The sequence below is a fragment of the Tasmannia lanceolata genome, unplaced genomic scaffold (assembly GCF_043159265.1).
Source record: "Tasmannia lanceolata isolate RefF3 unplaced genomic scaffold, GAP_Taslan_0.1 ptg000013l, whole genome shotgun sequence".
Classification (NCBI taxonomy): Eukaryota; Viridiplantae; Streptophyta; class Magnoliopsida; order Canellales; family Winteraceae; genus Tasmannia; species Tasmannia lanceolata.
The window spans coordinates 7146066-7173823 of NW_027518690.1; the positions used below are offsets into that span (position 1 = coordinate 7146066).

The 27758-nt window shown below is 38.7% G+C and overlaps 3 protein-coding genes across 6 annotated transcripts; 1 reads left to right on the forward strand and 2 right to left on the reverse strand.

The window, feature by feature from the left end:
* Positions 1–674: 674 nt before the first annotated feature.
* LOC143890747 (thioredoxin-like 1-1, chloroplastic) lies at positions 675–4247 on the reverse strand. Of its 2 annotated transcripts, none has more exons than XM_077395426.1 (4): positions 3877–4247; positions 2413–2595; positions 1599–1763; positions 675–1145 (listed from the first exon to the last, which is right to left on the reverse strand). In XM_077395426.1, the coding sequence occupies exons 1-4, from the start codon at positions 4066–4068 to the stop codon at positions 930–932; spliced, it is 756 nt and encodes a 251-aa protein (XP_077251541.1). In that variant the 5' UTR covers positions 4069–4247; the 3' UTR covers positions 675–929. The 2 variants fall into 2 exon arrangements, with proteins under 2 accessions (XP_077251541.1, XP_077251542.1); XM_077395427.1 differs by having other exon boundaries at positions 1014–1145; positions 1625–1763.
* Positions 4248–5504: 1257 nt separating this feature from the next.
* LOC143890748 (photosynthetic NDH subunit of subcomplex B 4, chloroplastic-like) lies at positions 5505–8290 on the reverse strand. Of its 2 annotated transcripts, none has more exons than XM_077395430.1 (6): positions 8065–8290; positions 7932–7979; positions 7043–7202; positions 6886–6941; positions 5900–5971; positions 5505–5701 (listed from the first exon to the last, which is right to left on the reverse strand). In XM_077395430.1, the coding sequence occupies exons 1-6, from the start codon at positions 8278–8280 to the stop codon at positions 5570–5572; spliced, it is 684 nt and encodes a 227-aa protein (XP_077251545.1). In that variant the 5' UTR covers positions 8281–8290; the 3' UTR covers positions 5505–5569. The 2 variants fall into 2 exon arrangements, with proteins under 2 accessions (XP_077251545.1, XP_077251543.1); XM_077395428.1 differs by having other exon boundaries at positions 7043–7241.
* Positions 8291–11149: 2859 nt separating this feature from the next.
* LOC143890749 (cold-regulated protein 27-like) lies at positions 11150–27244 on the forward strand. Of its 2 annotated transcripts, XM_077395432.1 has the most exons (6): positions 11358–11481; positions 13095–13194; positions 15145–15354; positions 15444–15741; positions 26599–26720; positions 26837–27244. In XM_077395432.1, the coding sequence occupies exons 3-6, from the start codon at positions 15154–15156 to the stop codon at positions 26936–26938; spliced, it is 723 nt and encodes a 240-aa protein (XP_077251547.1). In that variant the 5' UTR covers positions 11358–11481; positions 13095–13194; positions 15145–15153; the 3' UTR covers positions 26939–27244. The 2 variants fall into 2 exon arrangements, with proteins under 2 accessions (XP_077251546.1, XP_077251547.1); XM_077395431.1 differs by lacking the exon at positions 13095–13194 and having other exon boundaries at positions 11150–11481.
* The last annotated feature ends 514 nt before the right edge of the window (positions 27245–27758 follow it).

Below are 27758 nucleotides of genomic sequence, written 5' to 3' on the forward strand. Positions count from 1 at the left end.
AATTTCACAGGAATATACATGCCATAGAATTAGAGAAATAAATATTGTAGTGAAAAACCCCAAATAGCAATATGTGATTTCAATGGCAAAGTAAAACGAAAGAATAAACATAAGCAATCACACAAAGACACAAAAATTTACGCGGTTCGGCAAAAGCCTACTCCACGGCAGGGGCGACGAGAAAATCCACTATAAGATTTAGAGATTACAAGAGAAGATCAGTCTCTCTCTTACCAAACCCACTAGAAACCCTAACACACCCTTTTTCCCTATTCTTTTGAGCTCTCAACCCTCTTTTCAAGACTTGCTCACGAAATATGCCCTAAAAGCCCCTTTATATAAAGCAAGCCATAAGTTAGTCTTATCGGGCCAAAAGCACATAAAACGGGCTGGGGGCTTCGCTCCCGGACCAATAAACGGGCCTAATCTGGATAGCACACAATATTTCGGACCCTAAATAGGTTTGAATTCAAGACACCCAACTCAACAAATATAACACTGAATTACGCTCTACTTTGCTCTAGTTTAGCTTATTAATTGGTTTGACCCAGTTAAGCAATCAGCAATTTAATTCGGACATTGCATATTATAACCTTAAACTCCACTGAAATTCACCTTTTTCACTAAAAAATGACTAAATGCAGTAGAATCTAAGTTAATTCCCATAACCAAAATGAAGACAATTCAAGAGAGTGTAGATTCACCTTTCAGTAGTATGTATTGCTTTCTAACACCATCTCATTTCCTACCATAAAAACCACTCTAAAATCAGTTCATACCATCCAAATACAGATTGAAAAATCCCCGCCGGCTTAAGTAAAAAAGCTGAAAGTCCGGTTAGGAATGACCAAAAACAGATATGTACACTACAAACAAGTGGCCAAAAAAAAATAGGAACCCTTTAACGCCAAATTAATTGCGATAAAGCATTATAGAAAAATTGATACTGGATATGCTGCATTTTCTTCTTCAGTTTCTTCTTCCATCGGATTGTCTATAATGCTGGAAGAATTGCAGGTATTTGTGTCTTGTACACCAAACTTCTCTTTTAAAATCAATAGTTCAGATTCCTCTAGACCTTTCGCTGGTCCTAGGCTGCATCTGTCGCTCCCATGCTTCGCTAATGCGTCTTTGAATTTCTTTATCTGTAAAATAACAGATGAATGTTATCAACAAAAAATGCCTAGATTAAAAGCAATAAAAAGAAAAGAAAATTCGGCCGTGTAGTATTTGAGAGATTTTCTAATGTGTGGCCACTTGTATTTTCCAAAAAGTACGGTACGGGACACGCCATAGGTTATCCAAACCGTCCATTTGTTGGGTCACAACCTATTAGGTTGTGCCCCAAAAATAATTTCCATAGGATGATCCTAAGACTCCGATCTAGAGTAGTTTCATCCTATGGAAATGAATTTTGGGGCACTACCTATTCACGTTGGGGCCCAACAAATGGACGGTTTTGTTCATCCTACGGCGTGGGACGTACCGTACATTTTGAAAACTACGGGTTTATTAGGCCACACATCAAATAAAATCTCATATTTTGATTAATTTGAGAAATTTGCGCCCACGAATTTGTCGAATGGATCATATCTTACAGTTGCATTTGTGCAGCTGAACCTACATAGACAGCCTTGAGCTCCTCTGTAGAATCTGAAGAAAGGCAGTACATGAATGTGGAGACTACAACACATTGATCTATGTTCTTCGCAATTAACTTGGAGAAATTGAATATTTGGGTTGGACTCCGCAAACTGACAGATCTGTAAGAAGAGAAAAACATAAGAAAATTTCCCATAAATCTCATTTCAGAGAACTCAAAATGGAGATCTTTGAAGAACCCATTTGTGTTCTGAGTATGCTTCGTAGTCTCTCATATCTGAGGACTTGGGATCACATACCTCAGATTTGATTTCTTTATGATGATTCAATGGAATATTTTTGTTTATGAACCAGAAAATTAAGGGATTTGCTAGGGACCATCATAGAAGGCATTTTGCGGACATGCTGTTGCATGAGAGAGCAACCCCGTAGGCTCACTTTTTGTCTTATTCATTTAATTCATCCTATCTGGCTGCTTTCTGATTCAACAGCCATTCGGCGAAATGCCTTTTGCAATGTTCCCTAGCAAATCCCGAAAAATAAAGAGGAATATTATATTTTGCGAAATGGTATCAGCACAATCATGTTTTAATAATTGCACAAATACAGCTTGTCTTTTCATTTTTAATTGGTTTGTATGAGTTTTTTGGGAACTGTAGTAACCCTTGACAGCTTTTTAAATAATAAAAGACAGGATGTGTTAGTGCAATTTTAAAAACATGGTTTTGCTGATATCATTTCCCTTATATTTTTAATTTTTTTTTTTTTGTGAGTGTAAAGAGTCACAGAAAATTGTTCAGCAAAAATTACCTTGGGATGAAGAGCTTTGCAACCCCCACAACCCGGAAGATAAAAGTTGATTATAACGAGATTATCACCGGCATTTAACAACGAATTGACGAGTTCTTGCGCTGATTTGATCTCTTTCATGTTGGGTTTAGGGCTTTTTTCCCACCATCGCAAAGCTCGGCTAATGCATATTAATTTCTTAGCCTGAAATTAGAGAAAATACATGATTTAGAATGTGCAACAAAAGAAAATGAAATTTAGCTAGAAAAATCGTAGATGGATTTCAAAAATGGTAATGCTAAGGTCCTGTTTGTTTTGGATTTTGAGAACTGATTTTGAGTCCAAAACTGATAATTGGACTCAAAATTAAGTCCCGTTCGTTTGGGATTGTGGCGACCGATTGTTACCCCCAATCCAACTATTGGACCCAAAATTAATTATGTAACTTTGGGTCCAATAATCAGATTGGGGGATGGCAATCGGTTGTCATAATCCCAAACAAACAGGGCATAAATGTAATTTTGGGTCCAATAACCTGTTTTGGACTCAAAATCAGTTCTCAAAATCCAAAAACAAACAGGACCAAAGTGGATCTGATCAATTAGTAAATTAAGGAATTTTTTTTTTTAATGATAGCCAAAAATATATTAAGCAAAAAAAGACCGAGATGGTCAAATACAAAGAGTAAAAGAGACATAGACAACAGAGGAAAATCTAAACAAAATCAAGGTGGGAGAGGATCAAATAAAGCTAATGCTTCTTTGGAGACACCATCTCTCGCCATTCTATCCGCCACCGAATTAGCGGATCTTCTAACATGTTGGAAAACTATGGGCGATGACCCAATCCGATCAAACACTTCATCGAAGAGCGAATCGAATCTCCAAGGGTTAATTAAGGAAAAGATTATCTCAAGAAACTTCAACAAATTAAAATCAGTGACTTCGGATTTTTCTTCTTCTTTTGGTAGACAATAGAAAACATATGAACTTAAACAAGGAATCAACACATTGATATCAGGGGAAAGAAAAGGCCAAAAAAGTGCATTGCAATGCAACTCAGAGAGAGAGAGAAAACACCACACCACAAAACAAGAAAAAGAAAGCAAGTGGGGATGTTTTAAGTTAAACAAAAATCAGATCAAAACATAGAGATTAAAACTGAAAAGAAAAAGAAAGCAAATTTGAAAAGAAAAAAAAAACAATTGAATGGCAGGGATAGGCTATATCCAAAAATAGGTATTAGAAAAACATTGCTCTCAGATAGATAAAGATCAAGAAAAAAGAAGGCTACTGATAGTGTTTAAATAACTGCACTAAGTCACCCTGTCTTTTATATTTACTCAACTGTAAAAGGTTATCACAATTCCCAGAAAAGATCCTACAAGCTATTTTAGAAGAAAAAGACAAAGTAAATCAGTGCAATTATAAGAAAACAACGTAGTGTGGATATCAGTAGCCAAAAAGAAAAATAAATCTTACATACATGAATGGCGAAATTTGCATGGCCTCTAGAGCTCTGTTCTTCTGAAAGGACAACTTGTCTTCCCTTAAAATCGCTCTTCAAAATAAGCTTTTGAAAGCCTTCAGAATAAGAAAATGGAGCGAATCTTTTCTTCTTAAACCCAAATTCACTCGAATTAGAAATGTCAAAACCGCTTCTCAAAGAAACTGCCATTGCTTAAACAAGAGGACCTCTCAAACTCTATCAAAAATCCAAAACCCACTTCTCTTTTCCTTTCAGAACAGGTTCTTTTGTATAAGAATGGAGGATTTTAACAAAATTTTCTTGTTTTTTGGACAGTTCTTTGAAATAGAGATGTTCAAGAACACAAAAAACAATAGAAAAGCAAAGAACCCAGCGAAATCCAATTCACATTCCCTCAAGAAACCAGTCAGCTTTAAGCAGAAACATGAGATTTGAAAGAAAGATTCCTTCTTTTAATACTGTTTTTGGGAAAGAAAGTATTTAAAGAAGGATACAAAGCTTAGGAGGCAAAGAGGAGAAGTGGGAATAAAAGAAGGGAAGAGTGGTGGTGGGGTCTTTAAATCCTTTTCTTTTTTAATTGCTTTTTGAGAGCTTTTTGGAATTGCAATAACCTTTTTGACCCCTCTTTAAATACTAAAAGACCAGTCCTACTCACAAGAACAACAAATTCCAATGTTATTTTCATTCCTCCTCCAGATTGTTTCTCTCATACATTGTCTATGTGTGGGCATTACTGGTTCACTAATGCTCATGAGGTGTAGCCCTCGTAGGTGTCTGGGCATTGTATCTTGGGGGATTTATTCCAGTGAGAATAACTTGAGCAATAAAATTCTAAAAGGCCATGTTTGGCAACCTTGATATTTTTTTTCATGGAATATTAGATTACCAAGTGGTATCGAGGGAAGGGGGAGAGTGAGAGAATTGAGAGGGCATGAGTGAGGATATGATACCAAAATAAAGTGTTTTCCTTTTTTCAGCCTTTTGGCATCATCTCCTCTCTTATGCCATCTATAATCTCTCCCTATCTCACCCTCTACTTGCCCTTTTCCCACAACTTGATAAACTTATATTCCATGGAAAAAAATTGCATGGCTTCCAAACATGCCCCCCCTATGATAAAGTCTTAATTGACTTGCCTTGCACCATTTCATTATTTCATATCTTCAGTTTTTCTTCTTGACTGTCTCCAACCTAGCTATTGTTTCCAACACTGCATCAAAGGCATCTGGAATGGTCTCCTGTGGAACTGTAGAAGATATCTCACATTTAGTAGGAAGGTAACATGATCACAGGTTGGTTTGCAGGCAGAGGAGATCATTTCAGAGCATTCCAATAGCTTATCAGCTTTGATCAACAAGAAGTGAAAATCCAGAACCAAGTAACTATGATTCATCGATTGATCAACGTTGGTAGTATAGACTAGACTTCTACTATTTTTTTAATGGATCAAATCCCTTTGATTTCTGTGATTATTGAGCTATCCACCATTTTTTTCCAGTGCTTAATCATACAGATATTTTGCATCAGCAACACAAACATGAAACATTATAATTTGTAGATAAAAACAATAACTGAATATAAAATGGAGTTTATATATACAGTAAGTATGTTCATCTCCTAATTGTTTTTGGAGGTTGCAGGCAAGGGTAGATAGATTGTGAGAGATGGAAGAGATTCTGTTAAGCCATTTTCACTTGACAAGTTCTTCCTCCTTCCTGCCTGCTTCTTCAAGCTCTCTTAGCCCTCCGACCTTCTGCTCGATCTCCTCGATCAGCTCCTCTCGCCACAACTCTGATCTCGCATTCTCTTCAATGTCTTCTTGCTGCATTCACAAACTCACTTTGTTGTCATTACTTATAAATCTTAAGCTCAACTCTCTCAATTCTTTTGTTTTTCAACTTTCAAACTTTACTCCGAAATTTATAGCACATGACTAGATTGAAACATAATTTTTTTTATCCCGGTATTTATTCTACAGATAAATCAATGAAATTAACTTGTAAAGGGACAGAAAGAATACCTTCTCATAAACCCAATGCCCTGTTCCATCTCCTCCATCACTCCTGTATTGTTCCCCATCATAAAATGGATCCTACACCAAGTTTGTCTTTATCACTAACTAGTAAATCAAGAATCAAGCATGCATGAAAATTCCATTGCTCATATAGCATATTTTTGTATTCTCATGTGAGACTAGCATGCCAACGTGCAGACATTAAGAATTCATTGGAGAGATGGGAGCTATTGAGGCGGAGGTCAGGGCTCTCCTATGTGGTATTCGAGTAGCGTCGAGGGACCAGCTTTAGCATCTGACCATTGGGGGAGATTCCTTGAACATTGTCAGATGAGTGAGAAACGGGATCCAATGCCCGTGGGGGTTCTCAGATGCCACTGATGAGATTAGGGACACGTTGAGGGGGACGTGCTCACGTGTGGAGATCAGACAATGCAGAGGCAGATAGGCTTGCTCACGAAGGATCTAGTAGAGAGGAAATCCAAATATTTGACTTTCCACCTCCTTGAGTGGGCGTCCCTAGGGAGTTTGTCTTAGGGACTCTCAGGATTGTGTCCTTCGATTGTGGACACTTTTGTTTGTAGACTGTGAAACAACCAATTACTACAAAAGCTTAAGCTGTTAGAGATGGTGTTGTTAATCATTTATACTTCCAACACTTCTCTCACGTGTGGCCCCTCTTTTTTGCCGTACACGTCGATTTTTAATATCTTGGAGTTGTTGGATTTTGAACCCAGGACCTTCCGTGAGGCAATTGCTCTGATACCATGTGAAACAACAAGTTACTCAAAAAGCTTAAGCTGTTAGAGAGTGTTATTTAATCATTTATGCTTCAACATAGACTTTATTTTTCGGTTTCATGTGCTTGTAATCCGCCAGGTGACCACCTCAGTCTTTGACCACGTCGTTTGTTGACCTTTCATTTATATAATCATCGTTCAAAAAAAAAAAATAGCAGTCCTTGAGGCAAACAAAACAAACAAAGTGCTTACTTTTGCGGAGCCAAAGAAACAGCATCCCCAGCAAGTGAACATTACGTACATAGTATCTGCAGTGGCAATCATAAGATATTTCAACAACCCAACATCTAATCACCTCTTCACAGTTCACAGAAAGAGAAAAGGAAAGAAAAAAACTTAGTTGACTTACAAACATTCTTCATAGTTTCATCATTGAGATGCCAAACTGATTTATGGAGGACAAGATCTCTTTGTCCCTCAACATGCTCAACTATAACTGCCATCAGTGGCAAGTCTGGGAAAGCCTTTACCTTTAATGATGAGGCTCTTTCTCTACTGATCCCTTCAACCTGCAATCCTTCATCCTTCATGAGATGTAAACTAAGGCCCTGTTTGGATAGCAAGAATTTTCTTGAAATGTTTAAAAAAGAAAAAACTTCTGAAAATTTCATGCTCTAATATTGATTACACATGGAAGAAGTAATTTGAACCATCAAAGTTGACTGGTTCAAGTATTAGTTTGAGGGACTTTTAATTTGTATTTTTATCCTAAAATTTATCAATTCCATCTAAATTGTGGACACAAATAGAATTTTCCTAGGAAAATTATTTGCTCAAGAAATGTTTATCAGCAATCCAAACAGGACCTAATTTGCATAGTGGTTACATGTAATTATCAATAAATTGAGATCAAGCCCATGAACTAATAAGGTGAATTTTACAGAAATCAGTGCCATGAATTTCATGCTCTGATATTGATTACACATGGAAGAAGTAACTTGAACCGTCCAAGTTGAATGGTTCAAGTATTAGTTTGAGGGACTTTTAGTTGATATTTATGTCCTAAAATTTATCATTTCCATCTGAATCGCGGACATAGATAGAACTTTCCTAGGAAAATTTTTGCTCAAGAAATGTTTATCCTGCAATCCAAACTGGACCTAATTTGCATAGTGTTTACATGTAATTGTCAATAATTTGATATCAAATCCATGAACTAATATGGGGAATTTTTACAGAAATCATAGGGATTCAGAATATCAAATAGCTTTGAGTCATGAATTTCGTCAAATATCTACCTGAAGCCAGCCAGTTTTCAACCTGGAACTTGAACACCTTGTCATCCTCTGCAAAGAACAAACAAAACCCATTTTGGAAATGAAGAATTGACATGAATTAGATTAAAGAAACTGTGAAAGAGGAGGAGATTACTGTTTTTGGAAATGGGTTCATCTCCATTTTTGTTGCATTAAGAGCAGGATTGTGTGTAGGTGGCTTGGGCATGGTAAAACCCACCACTGCCTCTGCCATTTCTTTGACTTGGAGAAAGATTTGGGTATGTTTTTTCTTGGAGGGAATTTGATCTTTCTTTTGCCTGGAGTTCTGCTTAGAAGTAGAGGATAAGTAGAACGTTTGGACGTCAAGCATTTCCACCTAAAGAAATGCAATCCATAACATTGTTTCCTAGTAAAATGACCAATGTGCCCCCACATTTCTAAGTCCCAACATTTCAAAATCTGAGAAGGGAATTGTAAGAGGCATCATTTTCCTGTCTTTATCCTGACCAGGATTCAAATCGTGGATTTGGTGGGGATATCACCGAACATCATTGAAACTCTTTGATTGGACGGTCCTAAATTGTCGATCAACGAGCAGAGAAGGATGGTGTGGCAGAAGATTAAGGCCATGGCCCACAATGATGGTGATGCAGGTGCATCTCAGCCCTTCAAAGGTCAGAAGATCCAGATCCACGATCGGATTGATCGGATCTCACAGATCAATAACCAATACCTTCAAAGTCGTGATCATATCCACCAAGCCATCAGATGTTACGTCGATCACCTCAGATTTACCACAGATCAGGACGGTGACCAGATCAATGGCCCACATTGATCACAAAGCTTAAGTGTTTTAGTTAATTTTGTGTTTATTTTTATTATTTGTTAAAAATAGCTTGTCATTCATTTTTGTTAGGAATTTAAGTTTGGACAAATTTTAAGTGGAGAAATTATAAGAGTTTTAGAATTTGTCGTCGAAGTCACTTTTTAGGAGTTTTACTTTCTTTTTCTTCCTCCTTCCTCTTCTTTTTTTTCTTTCTCCTCTTCCTCCTCTTCCGAGTTCTAGCGGTAGTCGCCGACAATGGTGGCGATGAAAAGACATAAAAATTTTAAAAAGAAGAAGAAGAGGGCCTCTTACCGTGCATTTCCAAAAGCGAATTTAAAATAAATAGTCGGTCATATGAGAAATAAAACAACTTCTTCCAAAATTACCCTAAAGATTATCCAAAGGGTGCGTCTGGATTGCCAGAATCGGTAATCGGTATCGGTACCCGATTCCAATTTAGGCGATTTCCATGTTTTGTTTAGTTTGCAAAATTGAATGGAAAATGATACTTGACTTTGATTGGACAAAACAAGGGAATATTTTGGAGTTTTTTGTTTCCCGCCCTAAGGGGTGGTATTTTGTTTCGTGGAATGGAGAGAAAAAATTGTGTTAAATCTCTTCCCAGAGCACTTGACCAAATCCACATGAAAATGGCTAAAATGCCCCTACGACATAAAAAGATGATCAAAATATGCCAATCATGTAAAAATGACCAGAAGACCCCTTATCATGGAAAATGGCCAAAACACCCATATCAAGTGAAATGACCAAAATACCCCTAAGTCGTGGAAATGAATAAAATACACTTATGACATAAATGATCAAAATACCTCCATAGAGGGTAAAATAATTAGAATACCCTCGAGTCATAAAAAATAACGGAGATACCGCTATAGCAGGTAAAAATGACCAAAATACCAATTAGTCATGCTAAATAAGTAAAATCACCACATGATATAAAATTGATCAAATACCTCATATCGTGTAAAAATAACTACGATACTCCCTGAGTTATGAAAAATGACCAAGATATCCCTAGTCATGGAAAATGGAAAATATACCCCCCATGACATGATCCAGGTACCTCGTAACGGATAAAAATAACCAGAACAACCCCAAGTCACTGAAAATGACAGAAATAACCCTCATATCGAGCAAAATGATAGAAATACCCTTCATTCGTGGACTAAAATACCCCTATAACATAAAAACGATCAAAATACCACATATTGGGTAAAAATAATAAGAGTACCTTGTATCGTGGAAAACAACTAAAATAGCACTATGGTATAAAATAATCAAAATACCCCATATCAGGTAAAAATGAGCAGCATATCACTAGTCATGAAAAATGGCTAAAATAACCCCAACACATAAAAATGATCAAATACCCCATATCAGTAAAAATAACCAGACTGCCCTTGAGTTATGGAAAAATAACTTAAATACTCCTATATTGGGTAAAAATTAGAAAAATACCTCTAAGTTGTGGAAAATGATTAAAATACCTCCATGAAATAAAAAATAATCAAAATTCACCAATCGGGTAAAACTGAGCAGAATACCTCTCAGTCATGAAAATAACTAAAGTGCCACTAGTCAAGAAAAATGTGATGATCAAGCATGTTATTGCATATGCCATGTGTGTTTTAATGCCTAGTCATTGAAATGGCCTTTAAATTGCTATTCGAGTGAAATTACGGTAATGGATTTGATTTTGCTATTATCTCCCCCTCCCTCTAATGTTTTTCGTGAGAATGGTTCACTGCTCGAGGATAAATTCACCGCTTTTAACATTTTCCTTGACCTCTAAAACTTAACGAAAAACGTGGTGGGGGTGGGGGGGGGGGGGGGGGGGGAATCACTGCCCTATTGTTGTACATTTTTGTAAAAAAAAAGAAAGTCAATGATTTATAAAATATTTTATTGATAATATGATTCCGCGACGACGTTGGTCTAGACTGTACCAAACGTTAGAATCAGAATCACGATTGATTCTCTAGATGAATTCTAGTACTTACATAAATAATAGAATTGGAATCAATTTTCCATTTAAAAATGAATCGGAATTGAATTGGAATGTGATTCCTGATTCCCACAATCAAAACACACTCTAAATAACACCCCTTTAATTGGTTGTCATGCTATCCAAAAGGGAAGAGCTGTGAGGAACCTTCCTGAACCGTATCTTACGAAATTACCAATTTCACCATCCTTGTAGGATTATGCGCCCCACTGTTAACGGAATTGTGGGCAGACTTTAACGCTTTCTGACGTCAAATCACATAAAAAGTGAGGCTCGTCATCCTACAAGGGGGGGTGAAACAATCATCATACACGAGAAAAAGCCCCAAAAGGTCTGCACACATCATCCCTTGTTCCTAAAGATCTTCCACTGGTGAAAATATCTATTAATAATTATCGACCCTGCCCACGTGGCAAGCAGCTGACGTGTCTCCACGTGTAAAGTTGTGCCATGTGGAAGGACTTTTTGGCCCGAACCCCTCTCTTCCTTTTCACGTTTTCTTCTTCAAGAAGGTGAAAAAGGGTCCAAAACATAGAAATTGGGTTTTTCTTTCAAAGCATTTTGGGAAGATTTTTTTTTTTTTTGTTTTTTTACAGAATTTGGAGAAGATTTTGGAAGAAATGGAAGGAGATCTTGGCCATTCAAATCAAGCAATGAACGGTACGGATGGAGAAAACAATTTGAGGGATTTTTCAGGACTGGAAGATAAGGGGAACTTGGTAATGATTTTTTTTTTTTTTTGGGTTCTGCAAATGAAATGAATTTATGGGTTTTGTTTAAAATCGATCTGGGCATTTGGGTTTTGCATTGATTAATTTTCTTTTCTTGCTTTTAGTTTTTGGGGTTTATTATACATAAAAAAAGGTGAGGATTTATTGGGACATTTTTGGGGGTCGAAAATGGAAGATGGATGATGGGTTAGTTTTATGTAGTTATTGAAATATGTGGGTTTTTTAGGTATGAGTTGAGAATCTGAATTGGTTCATCATTCTTATTAGGAATTCAAGTTTTTCTTGAGGAATTAGCTACATATTAGTAGGTTTCCTGTTTTTTTTTTGGGTTGGCTATGGTACAAGATCTTTTAATCTCTTATTATCATTATTTTTTTTAATATTTTGTGTTTCATGGTTTTATTAGATTATTTAAGTTTTAGTGGAATTTGCAAAACATCACTTTTCAACACAATTATCATCAAGATCTTTTATTTGTTAAATTTTATAGTGTATTTTTTGGAAGCTAATTTAGCTTAGTTTTATTTAATGTTATTTTTGAGAGATATAGTGAGGACAAAAATGTAATTTTGTATTTAAGGGCATTTTGGTCATTTTGTCTGCCTAGCTAGGGGTGTAAACGGATCGAATTCGAAGCGGATATGGCTATATCCGAATTCGATTATAGTATACACTATCCGAATTCGGATTCGGATTCAGATTCGACGGATATTTAATAACTATTACCGAATTCGTATCCGTCGGATATTGTTCGAATTCGGATATTATCCGTATCCGTTTATCCGGTAAATTCGAACATTTTATTGCAGCACTTTATATTTTTTCTCCTACTTACTCGAATGAATTTTCCAAACCCTAAAACTAGACCTCTACATTCTCTTCACAAAATTAACTCTCAAACCCTAAAATATATGAGATCCTCTTCTTCCTTTTAAAACAAAGGCAGAGAGAGAGAGAGAGAGGGAGGGGATGGGGATGGATGATAGTGTTGGTAGTGGTCTTTGGGTTTTTTTTTTTTTTTGTATATGATGGAATGGGTTTGGGTTATTTTGATAGAATGGGTTTGGGCTATTTTTGTTTTTATTTTATTTTTTCTAAAAAGAATATTCATTTTTCTTATAGAAACAAAAGATGGTGTGTCATTACTAAAAATAAATATTAATGATATTATTAATAATAAAAAAAAAGGATTTACTTCTCAGATTCGGATGTTAAACGGATCGGATGTTCCATTTACCAGATTCGCATCCGCTAAGAGCCGGATATCTCATAAACGGATTCGGATAATATCCGCTTGAAACGGATTCGGATAATATTCGCTTTAAACGGATTCGGATGCGGACGGTAATCGAATTTTACACCCCTAGGCCTAGCTTGCACATGTGTGAGTCTCACATGTTTGCTCCATCTTTTCCGCTCCCACTTCCCTCCTATTTCAATCGCTTCTATTTCAAATTCAAACTCTACTTGAAACTCTAAACCCACTACCACTTCCCTCTGCATTTAAGTCTCCACTTTTCCTTGCCCACTACCACTTACCGAAGTAATTAATTCTCCACTTTCCATTAACTAAACCAATCTCCATTTGCTCGTTTTTGTAGAGATTCTCCAGTAGGAAGACCTCCATTGAAGCTTTTGTGTGCAAGCTTGTGTTGTGAAGCAAAGTGCCAACTTGCTCCAGATTTTCTCCTTGTTTTGAAGGTTTCCTTTTTATTATTCTTTTTTTTTTGAATGGTTATACGTTCCTTTTTATTATTCTTATCATGTAGTGTTGTTCTTTCTATCATATATTGGAGTATATTTTGCTGGTATTTGTTCTTCTTCCACTTTGGTTGTGGATCTTGGGCTAGTGTAAACCATAGTCATGGTTTTAAATTTCGACCGAAATCCGAAATTTCGACCGAAATCCGAAATTTCGACCGAAATCCGGATTTCGGTGGAGACCGATACCGAAATTGACCAAAACCGAAACGGTCATTTATTTCGGCTCAAATTTCGGAATTTCGGTCGAAATTTCGGTTTCTCTGAAATTTGACCAAAAAAAACTGTTTTTTAAATATTAATTTAATATTTTACCGAAATTTTGTCCAAAATTTAATATTAAATAAAATAATCATTTTGGGTTATGTACCAGATTTTGACCGAAATTTCGAAATTCCTTGGTCCGAAACCGGTACCAAAACCGAAATTTTAAACCTTGACCATAGTAGCCGGAAACTCCTTGGGTGAGTGGGAAACTCGTTTACCCTACAACACGTTTCGAAAATGTTTCCGAAACGTGATAAAAAATGGCAAACATTTCCGAAACGCATGGGAAACAAATGAAAAACTTGTGAGAAACATCTGTGAAATGCGAGAGAAATGTATGGAAAACTCAAACTTACGAAAATCGTTTTGCAAAAAAGCACACCAAAAAATTGTGGAATAGATATTAAAAAGGAAAAAATAACATATATTATAATTAAAAATAAGAATAAGAAATATTCAAATACAAATTTGAGATTAACAAATTTTAAATATACAAAACCATATATTTTGTATTTTCCCTGTGTTTCATTTCCTTTTTCATTGACGTTTCACTATTGTTTCTAAATCGTTTCTACTGCGTTTCTGAAGACGTTTCTTTTTCTATCATTTTCTCATTTCTCGTTTCCCTATATTTTTTCCTTGTGTTTCCTGTTTCCATTTCACATTTCGCTTCCCAAATTCGTCTCCCACCTTGGTAACTATGGTGTAAACCTTGGTTTGACTATTTGAGAACGGATATTAGATGTTGTGAAATTGGTCTTTCTCGTTATTGTTACTCATATTATTATAGACCTTTCTGGTGCACATCGTTTCGAATAAAGCAATTGATTACTTATTAAGGATGCAAACTTACTGTTACTTGTTGTGTTTCTCAGTTTTTTTATTGATCAATATTTATTCATTTTCAAAGATTATGTGCTATATGTTCCGGACCTTTTTTTTGTTAATGTGGTTATACTTAAAAAATTTCTTGTGACTTTCTATTAATGCATTTTTCGCAGATCGATCAGAAGAAAAATAGCCTAAGCTAGAGATTTCTTTAAATTTGTGTGTTGCATCAGTCATTGTGATAATTTTTTGATGTGCCAATAAAAGAATCTCTTCAACCTATTGTTCTTTTCTTCATAACTCCATTTAGTGTGCTGCAAACATAGTGGATATCTAGGATATTGTTCCTTGAATTCTTTAAGTGGAGTTCACCTCGAACTAATATGGAAACTTGACCAACACTTTCAGTTGGATGATATGTTTTTCTGGTCACTGGTTTGTTCTTCTATGTTGTTCTTTGATTTACCAGAAACCGAAATGCTTGACCCATAGTTTCAAAACTTCCCTGCATCATTGTTGACTTGCCCGAGTCGACTCCTGTGCTCTTTCCGATTCCGCATTTTTCCGTACAAAGTCAATCAAAACCCCTTTGACTCTGCTGAGTACTCAGCCAAATTAACCGATTACTTGGCCGGGTTAGCCAAGTACTCGACCGCATTGCCCCGAGTCGAGTAGGATTTGTTTTGGACACATTTTAAGCTGCATCCGCATTTTGAAACACTGGGACTTGGCCACGTGCATCATTCAATGCTGATGAGAAAATTCTGGTTTTGACTGATGGAACCTTCATATCAGGGCCGTCAGATGGTAGAATCTTTGCCCAATGAATGGACAGATGAGAAGCACAGATCATATCTCAATTCCATAGAAGCATCCTTTGTTAAACAGTTACACAATTACGAGCACCGTTTGATGGATTCGCATGATTGGCTCTCAAGAAGACAGAAACTTCTAGATCGAAAGTCATCACCTTCAAATCCCAACACTAAATCCTCTTCTGGCCAGGTTCGCAATCAAATCCTTATATTTTCTGTCCACAATTCTCTCATAAACTAATCCCTCTTTTAACTAAATGCATTGTTATCGTTTTCTAGTTTAAGGTTTTCTGCTGCGGCCTCTGGAAGAAACCTGAGTTTGAAAAGGCTCAGACTTGGCTAGACACTGAAAATGAGTCTCGTGTTCTTTTAGCAAACCCGTGGATCCAGCACTTCAGGTCAGCCTCCTCTAGCAAAGGGCTAGAAGTGACATCACTCAAACTGCAAGAAAATGGTGAAACAATTCACATAGAAGGGCGGAAAAATGCAACCACAACCTGTGAACTCCCAACAAGCTTAAAGCAATTTTCTGCTTGTTATTCTAGCATTAATCAAGACTCTGTTAGCAGCACTACAGGTAGATTTCAGCTACAACTTGGGTTGTTGTTAATATCTTTGATGAAATTTCTTTTCTTCCTTTCCACGTCCCCAATTGGACTTCAAGTATCCATTTTTCTTCATCCAATTGCTTAGTGATTACAGTTCTGTTCTGTTTATTTTCGGGCTGAATTTAGTGCCCACATTGTTCAAATTAGGTACCATTGAACGAATCATAATTTTAAGAGGCATACGTTACTAGTCTATAATTATTGTGACCACAGTTTTCCATGTAGTCAAAGTAGATGAGAAAGTTATTTACAGTAATTGTTAAACACTAACATAAACTATTTCAAGTTAATAAATTATTGTGAAGGAATAACTTAATAATGCTTGAACGTTAACTTTTCATCTATGAATTATGATCACTATTTAACTTGATTCAACTACACATTGAAATTACTCGAGACGAGAATTATTCAACTTAACCATTTTATATTTAGCTTCAGTATTAAAAGAATGTAGTATCTTCTAGACAAAGAGACTGGAATATGAGGGAATAAGTGTGTTTTGATTGTCTCTACTCAATAGCAGGGAATAAGTGTCTTTTGATTGTCTCTACTCAATAGCAGGGAATAAGCGTGTTTTGGTTGTCTCTTTTTGTATTTATGTTAACATACTGATTCTGTCAAATAATCTATTGCTGAGATGAGGAATGAGCATTTTCAATCCTCAGATCGTGGATCCAGTCACATATTGAAGGCTTGAAACTGTTTTCAGAAGAATTACAATGCAAATTCCTTTTTCAATCTTCTAGTACATGTATTGTATTAGCAATTAGCAAAGAGCGAAAAAAAACTACAAATTTAGAAGTGTTGAAGCGAAGGAGAAGAGAAAGAATGAGAAGGGAGACACAAAATACACGGGGTATTCTCTATTCAGTAGAAAAAGGATACTATTATATCACCTATATTTCAATTACAAATACAATGACTAAAGATGGCCCTATGTCTTGTATAATAAAATCTCCAAAACTCCTCAAGATGATGCGTTCCGTTAAACATTTTCATCTTGTCAATAAAGTAAATATTGGAGATGTGTGTTGGTGTCAGCTCACCATTCTCTACCTTTTCACTAATAAAGTGAGTCATTCTTGCTAAAGATAGAATGAATGATCCAACATGATTATCATATATCTCCAATCGTTAATCACGCCTCTAGATAGAACAATATTTCTATCCTTGTACTCATCCCAGTTAGGACTCTTTCCTAACTGGTTTTGATGCTGATCACTGGGATCTCATCCTCCTCCTGAATAAATATACATGCATATAATATCTCCCAGGTCAAGCAAGATCAAGACTTCTTTTGCAAAAATTTTTTTTTTTTTTTTTGAAAGGTAACAACTTTATTGATTAAAAACAGAAAGAGGACTGATCAGCCCAGTACATCTAACAATTAATTCAGGATGTAATTCCTACCCAGACCCCACCCCATTACATTTCACGGGATAATGATGCACGTTGTATCCAAAGTAACACCCTGTTTAGCCAATTCGTCTGCCATCAGATTCGCTGTTCTCCTCCTATGAACGATCGAAGGCCTGACAATCTGTACAAGGTCCCTTACTTCAGCGATATAGTTCTGTAGTCTCCATGGTCCCTTAGATTTGCCGGTGGCCCACACAATCGCATTAGTTGAATCCCCCTCGACTACAAGGGGCCCTGAGAGATTGGAGGCGTACCATTTAATGCCAAATAGGAGTGCTCTAATTTCCGCTTCATTTGCATCCGTCTTGCCAAGTGCTAGAGTACGACATGATCGTTCTGGCTTTGTCGTCTCTGATAATGCCTCCAATGCCGACCGGCCTCGGGTTACCCATAGCACTTCCATCGAAATTCAATTTTAGCCATCCTTCCACCGGAGGTTCCCATTTTGGTGTTATCTTTTCTGTGAACTTCCGTTCGAAAATGATTGCATTCCAGTGCTTTAGTATCGAACTAGTTCCATAAGAGACTCCTCTAATGCTTCTTGCCCATGCTATAAGGAGGACTTTGACCTCAATGATGATCCTGTCCACAGACCTAATTTTATTTTCAAAGGCGCGTTCATTTCTCTCTTTCCAAATGGACCATATTGTTGCGAATGGAAGCAGTTTCCAGAACAGCTGACCCACTTCCCCAAAAGCTCCGCCCGTCCAACCAGATAGCACCTTGCCGATAGATTTTTGGAACACCCATTTCACTCCAAATGATTTTATCAGCCCATTCCACAAGCGAAAAGAAAATGGGTAGTGAAGTAATAAATGGTCGATTGATTCTTTAGCGTTGTTGCACAGTACACACTTGCTGGCCATTTGAATACTTCTCCTTTTTAACTGATCGCATGTGTTTATTTTCTTGTGGACAACAGTCCAAGCAAAGGCAGTGACCCTTGGGGGTGCTTTTGACTTCCAAATGCAGGCTCGACTAGAAGCTTTCTTCCCTCCATCGTTTAAAGCAGAGAAAAAAGATCAGACGGAAAACCCACCATGTTCTTCAGGGACCCATACACGCTCGTCCGGTACATCTCTGCAATATTGGTCTTCAAGCAGCGTAAGGAGCTCGGCCAGATCGCCAATTTCATCATCTTTCAGATCTCTGCGTAGCCTGATGTCCCAAGAGACGCATCTTCCTTCGGTGTTCCTACTCATATTTTGAGACACTAGAGAGTCCTTCATTGTAGCTAATGAAAACAGTTTTGGAAAAGCCTCTTTCAGAGTTTTATCTCCTACCCATAAGTCCAACCAAAAACGAACATCCTCTCCGTTTCCAACTCGAAATCGAGTCGGAGCTTCAAATTCCGCCGAAGATGATGCAATTGATTTCCAAGCACCGGATCCCTTTCCTACACTAGGTTTCTTGACAGACCACTCGCCCACATTTCTACCATATTTGTCCTTGATAACGGCATGCCATAAAGAATATCTATCCTCTCCATATCTCCAAAGCCACGATCCCATGAGAGATTTGTTGCAGAGCTTTATTTTTCCAATGCCAAGACCTTCATGTGTCTTCAACTTAGTGACCTTCTTCCAACTAATCAGGTGTTTCGGTCTTTAAGAACTTTCGATTTCTTCCCACAGAAAGTCACGCTGCAGCTTCTCAATTTTTTGTGCAATTTTCGAAGGAATACGGAATAGTGACATGAAGTATACGGGCATATTAGCTAACGCCGCCTTTATTAAGGTGATTCTACCCCCAAAAGAAATATATTTCTTCTTCCATGTGGCAAGTTTTCTCTCCATCCTTTCCAACACCGGATCCCATTGAGCAATAGACGGAATTCCAAAACCCAGCGGAAGTCCCAGGTATGATATGGGGAGGGTTCCAGAGCTACATCCTATAATTTGAGCATATCGATCAATTCTTTCCTCGGCAATATTTATTCCGGCCACCACGCTTTTACTAAAGTTGATTTTGTTGAATAATGTATTAGGTTAGTTTAGACATTACTTGTATTAGTTAGGGGTATTGTAGTCATTGTATGTTGTTGCCCTAGTTTGGACCTATATATACATCATATTCATGAGGAGCTCCCTAGTGGAGACTCTCCATCCTTCACTCCTCTTCTTCTTCCTCTCTTCTAACCCTAATCTCATTTCTAACATGGTATCAGAGCCAATGGGCTGATCCTTCAAGAAGGAAAGAAGAAGAGTATCTCCCTCCATGCCATCATCCCTTTTTCTCGTATCTCTCTCGTATCTTGTTTTCCTCTCTTTATCTCTCTATAGTTTCTCCCTCAAATCTCAAATCCTTAAAATATCTCTCTCGTAGTGTCTCTCTTTCCTTGTCTTTAAAACCCTTTTTAACTGCTACAGTAGCCCGCTAAAGTAACCTGCTACAGTACCGCTACAGTAAATCGCTACAGTAACCCTCTACAGTACCAAAAAAAAAAAAAAAAAACATTTTTATATCCTAGAAATCTCACTCTTTCTCTCTCATTTCGTAAAACCCATTTTGTTTTTAACCCATTTTCCCTTTATCGTATATCTCAAAACAAAACAAAAATCATGTCTGTATTACTTGTGTAAACCCATTTTGGGTTCTCCACTCCAAAGTTCTCTTTATTTTCTCTTCTCTATAGCTTTTTTGGCCTATGGCCTTTGTATTTCTCATCTTATCGTCAAGGTGCCACCCAAGTGTTTGATGAAATGTGTGCCTTGAAAGTGTTATTTTTGTTTCAAGTTGAAGGCCTTAGGCCTCAACTTGAGGGGGAGTGTTGTCTTGTATTGTTTCTTGTTGTTCTCTTGTGCTTGTCTTGTTGTCGTCTTCTTATCATCTCTTTCTTTCTATTACCTTCTATGTCTTTTATGTAGTTCTTCAAGGCGCGCACCAAGTATTTGATAGAATGTCTAAGAGAGGTGTGGTGCCTTGTTTGTCATCTTTCCTTTGTCTTCTTCTCTACGGCGCACACCAAGTGTTTGATCAAATGTCCGAAAGCGGTGTAGTGCTTTGTTTGTATTCTTTTCGTTGCAACTTGAGGGGGAGTGTTTTCATGTAGTTCTTTGTGTCTTTTCTTAGGAGTGTTGTCCACTTTGTTGTCTTTTCTTGAGGGGGAGTGTTGTTAGTGTTGTCTTTGTCTTCTTGAGGGAGTGTTATCTTGTGTTTATGTCTTGTTTTTCATATCTCTTCGTATTGTTCGGCTTTATGCCTTATCTCTTCATGTTATCTTCTTCCTCCTTTTCCGGGCGATGGCTTCCATATCCATCGTTGGTCGGCTATCTTACAGGCGACTGTCTTTTCCCGTTGACCTCTCCTTTCCGGGCGATGGTTTCCCCATCGTTGGTCGGCTCTTTTCAGGAGACGATGTTCATGCCGTCGACCTTGTCTCCAGACGATGATGTCCCCATCGTTGGTTGGTTATCTTCCTCTTCTTATCTTTAGGTGATGATGGCTTCCATATCCATCGTTGGTCGGCTCTCTTACAGGCGACTGTCTTTTCCCGTCGACCTCTCCTTTCCGGGCGATGGTTTCCCCATCGTTGGTCGGCTCTTTTCAGGCGACGATGTTCATGCCGTCGACCTTGTCTCCAGGCGATGATGTCCCCATCGTTGGTTGGTTATCTTTATCTTTTTATCTTCAGGTGACGATGGCTTCCATATCCATCGTTGGTTGGTTATCTTCCTCTTTTTATCTTCAGGTGACGATGGCTTCCATATCTATCGTTGGTCGGCTCTCTTACAGGCGACTGTCTTTTTCCGTCGACCTCTCCTTTCCGAGCAATGGTTCCCCATCGTTGGTCGGCTCTTTTCAGGCGACGATGTTCATGCCGTCGACCTTGTCTCCAGGCGATGATGTCCCCATCGTTGGTTGGTTATCTTCCTCTTCTTATCTTCAGGTGACGATGTTCATGCCGTCGACGTTGTCACCAGACGATGGTTTCCCCATCGCTGGTTGGTTATTCTCTTCCTATTGTCTTATCTTTTCAGGTGACGATGTTCATGCCGTCGACCTAGTCTCCAGATGATGGTTTCCCCATCAGTTGCTATCCTCTTCACTTGGCGTTGTGCTGCTTCGCCAATGTTCGTTGCGCGCACCTTTGGTGTGCCCCTTTTGCTTGCTGAATTGTAGTTGTTCTTGCCATGGTGCCTCCATTGCCCTCGATATGCGGATATATTCACCATGCTCTCATTCAAGGAGAGGCCCTATTTGATCGCTCTCGTTGTTGTGCAACTTCAGGGGAGCTACTCTTTTGATGGACATTGATCTCGATGTTGTTCATGGTGGCCTTTGTTTTTTTGTTTATATTTTTCATTATGTATGTACCACACCAGCTTGAGGATGAGTGTTATACTAAGCTGGATGTGCATGAGCTTCTTGTACTTTTTAAGTTGTTGACGTAGTTCTTTGTAGCAAGCTGGAGCTTCATAGTATATACACTCCAGCTTGAGGGGGAGTGTTGAATAATGTATTAGGTTAGTTTAGACATTACTTCTATTAGTTAGGGGTATTGTAGTCATTGTATGTTGTTGCCCTAGTTTGGGCCTATATATACATCATATTCATGAGGAGCTCCCTAGTGGCGACTCTCCATCCTTCACTCATCTTCTTCTTCCTCTCTTCTAACCCTAATCTCATTTCTAACAGATTTTAAGTCCCGATACAGTTTCGAACCATCTGAATAATCTTTTTATGTTCCGAACCGCTTCCTCATCTTCCTCGATCAAGACCAGCGAATCATCTGCGAACTGAAGGTGAGTGATGGTTTCTGAATTGTTACTAGCCTTCAGTCCCTTTATGTATAGCTTTTCCTCCGCTCTTTTTATCATTTGACTTAGAGTTTCCACAACCATGATAAAAAGATAAGGTGCAATCACCTTGTCTCAATCCTCTGCTGCTCTTGAAAAAACCTTCTGCTGATCCGTTCAACAGAATAGAGAAAGATGTTGTAGATATTGACGCTCGGATCCATCCACACCATTTCTCCCCGAATCCCATTTTTCGCATTATGAAACTCAGAAAATCCCCTACGTGATCATAGGCTTTCTCAATGTCGATCTTTAGCAACAGCTCGCCTTTCCCACCCCGCTTAACCGAAGCGATGACTTCATTGGCGATGAGTACGCCGTCAAGAATCTGTCTCCGCTCTACAAATGCTCCTTGGTACTTCGATATCAGGTCTCCCATAACCGATTTCAAACGTCTGGCAAGTACTTTGGAAATAATTTTGGAGATACTATGGGTAAGGCTAATAGGTCTGAAATCCTTGAGACCAAGGACACCACATTTCTTAGGGATCAATGTGATGAAAGTTGTGTTAGCTTCCCAATTAAAGGTACCTCGATTGTGGAATTCATGTAGCACAGCCATGACATCCTCCTTAATGATGCTCCAGTAATTCTGAAAGAAAGCAATGGGGAATCCGTCGGGGCCGGGTGCTTTGTCCTTTGACATAGAAAAAATTGCAGCTTCGACTTCTTCAACATTGAAAGCCCTTTCCAAATCAGCAGCCTGTATTCTCGATGTAGATCTGAAATTCAGCCCCTCCACTTTAGGACGCCAGTCGTACTCCTTGCAGTACAGTTTGGTGAAGAAGGAGATGATGAGATTCTTGATTTCTTCTCCGTCTTCAACCAAATTATCCCCCATTTTTAAGCAATTAATGGCATTAATCCTTTTACGAACATTTGCCATTCTGTGGAAGAATTTAGAGTTATGATCACCTTCCCGCAGCCAGGTTGCACGAGATTTCTGCCGCCACCTAATCTCCTCCCTCCGTATGATTTCCTCATATTCTTCCTTCAATCGAATTCGGTCCTCCTTCTCCGATGGGTTCAGTGGATTGGTGTCCTCATTGGTTTCCATAGATTGTAGGGATTGCAGTAACTCCTCTTTTCTATTTTTACCCCTCTCATTTTCGACTTTCTGCCATTCCCGAATCTTCATCTTTAGCCCTTTCAGTTTTTTAGAGAACTTATATCCCTCCCAACCATCCGCCTCTAACTCCTTCCACCACCCACTAATTCTGTCATCGAACCCTGGGATTTCGCATTAGTCCACATCAAATCTGAAAGGTCTTGGGCCCCCCGAGTAATTTGAGATTTCCAATAGAAGAGGGTTGTGGTCCGAGGTGGGTTTTGGAAGAGCCCTCTGGAAGATTTTAGTAAAGACCTCTTCCCACTCCTCGATACGAGGATGCGATCAATTCTACTCTTCACCAGAGATTCTTGATTATTTGACCAAGTGTATCTAGAGCCTTCCAAGGGTAAATCAATCAATTGTCCGTCCTGAATGAAATTAGATAAATGTCGCATACTGGTGGTTATCCTCCCCGGTTTATTCTTTTCGGATGGGAACCTGATGGTGTTGAAATCCCCCCCTACGATCCACGGACCCTGCCAGTTATCCCTAATCATCATCAATTCCGGCCATAAATCACTTCGATCCCTTGCCTTTGCTGGCCCATATACAATGGTGAGCATCCATCTCTCGTTCCAATGAACCGAATCGAAGAGAACAGAGATAGCAAATTAAACCAAAAAATTAAGGAGGCTATGGTGAAGTCCACTCAGGGGGTTGATTCGACTGAGGGATCATCGTCCCTTGATAGGGATAAAATGGAGAGAATGGGGTCTGAAATGGGCATCATGGTGAGCATCCATCTCTCGTTACATGGTATCAGACATTTAGGTCTGATTCTCGCCTACCCGTTCTTCCCTGTTTCTGCCTCCATAATGGTCGCGGCTCCAGTTCCCATGATCCATCGATGTGATCCGCTCTTTCTCCACCAGACCCCTTTTCTCAGCACCTCCACCAAGGTTGTGTGCAAAGTAGCTGGATCACCTTCCACCAAGGTTGTGTGCAAAGTAGCTGGAGCACCTTCCACCAAGTTCATTGCAGTAAATAGATACACTCGTCATTAGGTTGTATTTTCATAAGATACAACTCCCATATCTCCTCTAGTTCTAGAACTCCAGGGACATCACCTGTTATCTCTGCCAGGAAACCTTGTCTCAGCCACACATTCTTTGCCATGAGCAGTGCCAGAATTTTACCTTTCACTGTTGTCATCGCAACGGTAAGGTTGCTCCATTGTGACCTGGTGGTCACGGGTTCGAGTCACGGAAACAGCCTCTCTGCAAAGCAGGGGTAAGGCTGCGTACATCTAGCCCTCCCCAGACCCCGCAATGGCGGGAGCCTCGTGTACTGGGCCGCCCTTTTTTTTTTTTTTTGTTGTCATCGTAGTCAACAGTTCTACTTGGCATCAGTTGTATCATGATCTACTACGAGTACTGGTATTTTCATTGTTGGCATGAGAAACCTCCATGCTATTCTCTATCCACTTTCCTTCTCCATCATCACTCTACATGGTTGACTCATCCTACACGACAACCTCCACGCTACTTGCTACTCCTTCAGTCTTCATGGCATCAGTTTCAGTCCAATCCTTTGAGACGCCCATCATCCCATCCCCCTCAAAATAGACATTACTAAGCATCTCCTATGGCGACCACAATTCCTTCTGCTTCTTTGCGTTCGTTGTCTTTTTGGTTTTGTCTCGGGCAACACTAAATGCTACCCCCTCCCCAATGCATCTCCCGTGTTAGATCTCCGAGAATCCCCGTACAGTGAGTCCCTCCTTTCAGACCTGGCTTCGTGAAGACCAGCTCATCTTGAGCTGGAGCATCTCCTCGCTCTCTAATACATCCCTTGCGCATGTTATTGGCTTCGACACATCTGGTGCAATTTGGCTTGTCCTGGACAAGATGTATGCTTCTTCATCTAGAGCTCGAGGGATGAACTTTTATCTAATGCAGGATGATCGAAGGAAGGGACATATAATTCGCTCTGATACCCTATGTAGGACAATCAAGTGTAAGGATATCTTAGGGTCTTATGCTCAGATTTGGGTTGATTAAACTGTCAGGATTAAGGGAACAGGTCTAGGGTGGCTTAGGGATAGGATAAATCTGTATGAAAGACATGTTTTAAGAGGTATAAGTATATGTAGACAACATGTTAGTCAAGTCCAAAGACAGGGCTGGCGATCTAATGATAAGACTGTTGCAGGTGGGAGAAGTGGACTGTTATGACAATGATAATTAGTAGTTTTAACAGTTAACCTGGAATTCAAATGGTAGCATTTTCAGAGTATGGGAAAGGTTAATCAATAGTTTCATGGTCATGCTTAGGACTCTGATGGTAAAGTTAATCGCCTGAACAGTTCACAAAATTAAACTTTTCATACACAGAATTTTAACAGAATGTATGGAAGGTCTGAAATGTGTGAGGTTATCGACTGATGGATGGGAAGCAATGTTCAAGCCAGAACAAGATTTTAACAATGGTAATCAAGATCTATAGGATATCATAGGATAAAAACTGTTGACATTATAAATCTGTTACAGATAATAAATCTGTAAAGGATCATAAAGTATCAGTTTAAAACATATTAAAGAATCCTGGGACTGGTCCGAACCAGTTGGGGTCTGCGACTCCAATGAGGCGGAGGCAAAATTGCTCCGATGAGGCTCACAATGGTATTTAAAAGAACTGCGATTACCATTAATCATTGAAGGGGAATCTGCAAACATTTTGTCATGGGCAAGCAAAAAGGCGCCAGGGTCGTGGAACTTAGCCAACATAATCTCAGAAATTTGGGATCTTGCCGGATACTAAATCCAGACTTCACTCATATGAGATCAGCGAATAATGTGACCGATCGGCTTGCAAAGGAAGGAGTAGGAAAAAATCCAACCAAGAGTAGTAATCAGTGATTGATGGTCGGAAGTGGGCTACTGAAAGCGGCCCAGTGAACTGCTGTAATTTGGTTTCATCCATCAATAAATTTCTGTAATTAATTTACCTTACTTAAAAAAAACAATGTTTTGGGGTGTGACATTTGAAACCGTGTCTTTAGTTTATGTCAGCTGGATATAACTTCATTCAACTGCTTAACAAATTCTGTCTTACTCTGTTTTTACATGGGTTTTAAATATGTCTTGGTGCACATTTTGACAAATTACATAGGATCCCAACATATGTATTGAAAGTGTTCCAGTATAAACACTTGGAAGCCTGCACACAATTTGTAGACTACATATACTGATACTACGAAGCTGTGGATTAAAACAACTCAAATGAATCATGAGCAAACCCTACTCCTATATCTGCATTTATGCATCTTTGATGGCATTAGAGACAAAATCCCTCTTCTTTTCTGCCTTACGCTTCCTCAAAAAGTCTGTGAAGGGCATTCCATGGATATAAAGTCTACTTTACCATAATTGATGGTTTTTTGAATGTTGAAGCTGCTGATAATAAGTGGGGCAAAGAAAAATGTTCTATAATCCCTGTCATGTTATATTATAGCTCAATTTTGGCTAAAAATGGTTAATCTATTTGGGCTTCTGCAGAGGTATCAGATCAGAACTTTGTGGATGAAAGCTGTGGCAGTGATAAAGGGAAAAACTTAAGCAATCCATGCAGGAAGAAAAGGGCGAGGACTAGAGTTGCTGATGTTTCTGGCAAAAATCAAGTAATTCGTTGTTCCATTAGACACTACATACAATTATAAGTTTGTTTCGTCATGTGGGTGTTGGAAAATCTCACTTTTTTTTTTTTTTTTTGGGTATTCTTTTACCTGCATTTCAGGTCGTTCCACTTGGGCAGTGTCCAATAACAGCGAATCCCAATGAGAACTATACTTTTCAAAGAAGGAAAGATCGAGATTATAGAAGACCAGTAGCTGAATGAAGGAGAGGATGCTCAGATGCTGGTTTAGAACAACTATTCTCAACTAATGGGAGCGGAAGAAAACCCAATTGCAACAAAATTATGCTGCTTTCTGATCACAACATGACCTCTGGGAAGACGATAAGTTCGACACATCCGAAACCAAGCAACGAACGGTCAGTATGAGAAATGGCCATAGTTAAATGCTATTAGGAGCTGTTATTAGGAACACTAGTTGGATGAACTGATCACTGTTGCATTTCAATCATCTCACTGTGAGGGATGCTGATAGTTGGTGGCTTCCTATAAATCCTTGGAGCGTTTTTACATACATATCTATAAGATATAGTCGACCAGATAAATAAAGCCCTATATATAAGGGCTCTCATTTTCTACTACGTTGGGCCCACATTGCTTGGGTGATCCAAACCATTCATATGATGGGCCCTGACATTGGGTGTGCCCGAGAAATCATCTCCTTAAGATCATCCTAATCCTTCAATTTGTGAAGGTTATATAGGGAAAACTGTTTCTGCGGGGTAGCGCAGATAACTTATCTGCGCTGCCCCTCAAAAAATCATGTGGCTAACCTGATTTGGATGATGCAAAGCATTCATTTGATAGGCCCTTGCATAGATAGGGTGTGCACAAAAAATCAGCTCCATAGGATCATCCTAACCTTTACATTTGTGCAGATTAAAATGGATGGGTATAAATATACATGCCTTATGCGATGGACGCGTTCGATGGGCTGTTGCATGTCAGAGCAGCCCCAGTAGGTGAAAGGTTTTGCATAGTTAGGTAAGAGAAGTCCCCCACATATACTCTTGTTGGTTCTTAT